Consider the following 4,916-nt stretch of genomic DNA (forward strand, 5'->3'; position numbering starts at 1 on the left):
TTCTTCAAAGACCCATCCATAGTTGTAATGTCTTTATCAGCTCCAGCAAAGATACTGCTACCAGGATTTTTAGCAGCCACAACAGAGATACAAGCTTTTTATTAACGTGTTCTTATTTTTCTGGTGTGTTTCTGTGATATTTTGCTGTGGCTTATCAATGATCTCTTCTTGAAAATCAAAGGTATATTTGTGGGCAAAACTTAAAGAACAGAAACTTTTGTACCATATTAGAACTTTTTGAAAAACAGCCAAGGTACAGAGGTCAAATTTCCCCATATGCTATAAGCAACTTAGTAGATAGGAAGCAAGACCACAAAAGGTTTTGCAAATGTCTGCCAGTAGCCCGGTGATCTAGGTCACTGTACAGGTTTAATGAAACAGGTTGTTAAAACAGGGAGTTATTTTGCTTTGCTTAAGAGACCTGCAGAAATCCCATAGAATCTACTCAGTTGTTGATCATGAAAGAGTTTTAATGAAATAGAGATCATTCAAATGAAGGGGTTGGGGGGAAGTTTGTGTTTGTACTGAAGAGAAATTGAGCTTTTCACCCAGTGCTTCTAGGTTGAGTCCTCTGTTCTGGCAGAGATAGGCTACAGATCTAATAATAGTTCCTTGGGCTCTGCATCTTCACATATGTGTTCCGGCCTTAGAGCAGCAGGAGGAATTTAGTGACAGAGCAGGTGTTGTGGCTTATTCCCTGGCAGAATAAATGGTGAAGGGTGGTAGCAAGACAATTCTCTTGCTTCTTTATGTAAAAAAAAGAAACAATGCCTCCAATAGCCTTTCGTCTTTTTTCCTGGCACAAGTGAAAAACAACTACAATTGCTGTATTAATATGTATGCAAACATTTTTTTTTTCACTTGAGCCTCTGGAAAATAAAAAAGGAAAAAGAAAAACTTACTGTGAAAATGCTTAGCCAGGAAGATTTACTGCTGATCACAGATTTAGTATTGACGTGTCTGCACTGAAGTAAACTTCAGCTTTAACTATTAATGTGGGAAATCTGGATTAGCCTTTAAATGGAATGAAGAGTTTTGAATGATGGTATATTTTCAGTGAAATTATTTACTTACAAAATAATTTTTAATAAGGAATGGTCAATTATAGAGGTATAAAAAACCCAGCGGAGTGTGCATCTTAATGGCCTGCCTTGGAAACAGAATTATATAATAGGTGATCTGGATTTTACTGAAATCAGCCTTTACGTCAGACTCACTGTAATTTAACATTTCTCTATACCCTCGTCTCCTGATTTTTTATTATGAAATATGGGATTTAAGATTAGAATCTGAGTCTAAATGAAATGCTCTTTTAAAGGATTGTGAGATTTTCCACAACCTACATTTCTGTACTCCTCCAGTAGGTTATGTATAACTTTTTTTTTTTCATGAATATAGATAGGTTGATTTATGAAGGTAAACATGAAAGGGAAAACAAAATTCATTCTCCTGCCAATTGGGATTGTTTGAAATTTTAACAATATTACTTTTTCCTTTGCTTGATTATACAAGGCAAAACTTGACACCTACTTCACTGTAATTATCTCTTCTTGATAACACATGCAGGTAAAATTCTAAAGGATCTTATCGTTATGTCCTTTGCACCCAAAGCGTGTAATAGTAAAAGCTCAGAATTCTGGAAAATGGTATGCTTGAGAGGGAACATCTTGTGAAGACTCTTAATTTGACCTTTGCATCAACCTTGCTGAGTAAATTTTCAATATTTTAAGAGGAAAAAAATAGAAAACCTCAAGGTGGAATTCCACCCTCCTCAAGCCAGAAAATGTGTGCCTGTCTTTAGTACTTTTGCTGAGAAATAAAATTCGTCACTAGAGATAAAAGTAGATTTATATTTTAATGCCATCCTCATCAGTCTCCCAGTATTTTATTCCAGTCTACCTCCATTTAAGTAGTTGAATCAGGTATAAGCAGAAACACTTGATTTCCCTCTCCCACCCTGTGAAATAGTATTTGTAACGTTTAGTATTACAAACCATTCTAACTCTGGAGTACACTTGAAAATGATGGCAATTAAGAAAAAAAAATTGCTCTTTGACAACTTTGCAGCTTTTGATTAAACCACACCAAGAGGCATGTTACAGTGATAACAATGAAGCATTATGCCAATTATGTTAAATCCTGCTCTCCACTTTAAGCTCATCATGACCTGTTTCAGTGTCCTGTAATTTATCCTTTGGAATGCTGACTCTCCTCAGTAGTGTTCAAAAGGAAAAAACAAAGCCACCAAAGGGAATAACCACCCCCAAATGACTTCTAGAAAACAAGTATTTCTTAACTTTTTATTGACATTGGCAAATTAAAATAGAATAAATTAACAAGTATTTTTTCAAAAAAATGTTTTGTACAAAAATACTGTCAAAATTTCCTAAAAAGCTTTCAACACAGTAGTATCTTTTCATGTACTGAATATAACTATTAGCACAGTGTCAAAAATGTTGAAGACAGAAACAAAATAAAAATCTGTGAAATGTTTGCCACTGACGACATTCCACACCCTATTATTGTCTGTACATATGGGGGAGGGGGACAGCCACCTTGAAAGTGAACAGTATGACTTTTCCTGATCCAGAATGGTTTGGCCCACATCTGTTTAATCTTCCAGTTAAGCATATTTTAAAAATTAGTCTGTACTCAAATGCATAGTTAAAAATATGAAGCGAGATGGCAGAGTTTGTGCAGTAATATCTGCCCTTCAAAGTTCATGCAACCAACTAATGCAATTTTTCCTTTTCCTCATAAATCTGAATGCAGTTCAGTCATTTGAAACCATCTACAAAATCCACAAGATTAAGCAGTTTGCCAAGATTAATATCTAACAGTTGAGCACTGGAGAAAGTGAGGAAATAAGGAGTAAAAACAAACAACAAAAAAGACCAAGTTAGCTAGGTATTTCAACTACATAAGGGAGGTGAATGTCCAGGCTACAAAAACGAAACAAAAACAGAAAAAAAAAAAAAAAAAAAAGTGGCAGCAATTTTTTAAACCAATTTGTACAAGTTTATAGTTTACTTTGTTTCCAAGTTCTCAAACCTTTCACGCTCTGAAAAGTGAGATACTGTGTCTAAAGGGAATGTTTTTTTTAATTCACACCGAAGAAGTTGGGGGATTTGATTTTTTTTTTCGCCGGGGTTTCGATCGAGTCAACAGCTTACTCTGCTGGGCTGTTGTTTGCACACGAAGTCCGTCATAAAATCAAACTCGTTTTGCCCCAGCCAGAGTTCGGGCAGCTCCTTGATGCGGTCCAAACCCATTTCTATCACTAAGGACATTAGCACTTCCTCGTCGATGAAATCAGTGTCTATGACATTGGGCGGCAGCACTGCAGCAGGGACGTGGGCCACGGAGGCGGGCATGTTGCTGCTGCTGCCGCCGCCGCTGCCGCCGCCGCTATTGCTGCTGCCCGCGCCGCCGCCCGAAGTGCCCGCGGAGCCGCCGGGGGTGCTGCTGCCGCCCGAGCCGCCGGGGGTGCTGCTGCCGCCGCTGTGCTTGGGGTTGCAATCTCGGAAGTGCTGGTTTGTCCCGTTCATCTGGTGGCCCGCAGCAGGGTGCAAATCCGGCATGTAGTGGTTGTGGGGGTAGGGGTGATGGTTGAAATACTGGTTGTTGAGCTTCTGCAGCTGCATGCTGGCTGGCAGGGAGCCTCCCTGGCTGGCCACCGGGGGGCCCATAAACTGGGAGTTGTTAAACCTGGCCGCGGGGGCCAGAGCGCTCGGGGGGTGCCCTCCGTTTACAGTCCCCGGCCCCATCGCGTGCCTGATGCCGCTCGAGGCATTCATGTTGCTCGCGCCGTAGTGTATGTGCTCGCCCATCAGGGCGTTGAAGGCGTGTTGCGGCTGCTGCTGCTGGTGATGATGGGGGCTAGGGAACTGCCCCATACCCATGCGGTGGGCAGGGTGGTGGTGCAGCCCGTTGGTGCCGTCGGGGAAGCGCCCGTGGTTCATGGCCATCATATGGTCTGCCATTTCCAGTCCTGCGAGTGAAAAGGGCAGACGGTAAGACCCGCGCCACACGTGTCGCCCACCACAGCGCACCCCACTTTTCCTCGCCCCTGGCTCCCAGGTTCATCCGACGCACTTCAGCTGCGAATCCTCATCCCGAAAATCCCACTAGGAGCCTGTGCACCCGGGCTACCCACCAAGGAAGACCTGCCATCCACAACAGAAGATCTGCGCGCTGCACAAACAGCTCTTTCCCCTGCGATCCGGCGGGGCACCCAAGCCCACACCCCCCTCTGGCTCCCCGAAGTCGCCTAATAAAGGAAGTGCCCCATAGCCCAGCCGCGAACTTCAGGCATTAAATCAGCCCTCCTCATCCTGTTGTTGCACATCCTGTTGTTATTCCCCAGCTCCGCCTCGCGCTCTTCCTCCGGGCAAACCCAGCCCTCGGAGGACTGGCCTGGCAGGAGCCCCAGCCAGCTTCGCCCGCCGCACTTACCTTCCGTCCTTGCAATTTCTGCTCCGAAGACCGAGGGCGGGATCGTCGGGTCCAGGACCGGCTCAGCAGCACATAGAGGGGGCCTTCCTGGCGTGCAAGGCGCTCACAGTCGCGAAGTCGGCGCCGAAGTCTTGCAGCAGCCGCTGGGGCAGGATCGGAGCCGTTCCCTTTTATTTCCCCTCTGCTGCACTCACAGCTCGGCAAGACCGCCCGGCAGCTGCCAACAATGAGCTGTGTTTCTTAGGGCTTTGGCCACAGTTAATATAAGGGATTTCAGGAAGGGCGGAGCGAGAGCCTCCCCGGCGGGCGGCTGGCAAACGCGGATTCCGGAACATCAGGCACGCGGGACCGGGCTGGGCAGCCGCGTCCCCGCGGCCGGAGGCACGTGCGCAGAGCCTGAGGGCCCAGGCGCCGCCCCGCTGCCCCCCGATTCTGGTTTCTTCCCGGCCCACAAATACCAG

The 4,916-nt window shown here is 45.2% G+C and overlaps 1 protein-coding gene across 1 annotated transcript; it reads right to left on the reverse strand.

Moving 5' to 3' along the window:
* Window positions 2,283-4,704, reverse strand: CITED2 (Cbp/p300 interacting transactivator with Glu/Asp rich carboxy-terminal domain 2). Its single transcript, XM_018053274.1, has 2 exons — window positions 4,456-4,704; window positions 2,283-3,991 (listed from the first exon to the last, which is right to left on the reverse strand). The coding sequence occupies exon 2, from the start codon at window positions 3,981-3,983 to the stop codon at window positions 3,162-3,164; it is 822 nt and encodes a 273-aa protein (XP_017908763.1). The 5' UTR covers window positions 3,984-3,991; window positions 4,456-4,704; the 3' UTR covers window positions 2,283-3,161.

Source organism: Capra hircus, chromosome 9, assembly GCF_001704415.2.
Source record: "Capra hircus breed San Clemente chromosome 9, ASM170441v1, whole genome shotgun sequence".
In the NCBI taxonomy this organism is placed as follows: Eukaryota; Metazoa; Chordata; class Mammalia; order Artiodactyla; family Bovidae; genus Capra; species Capra hircus.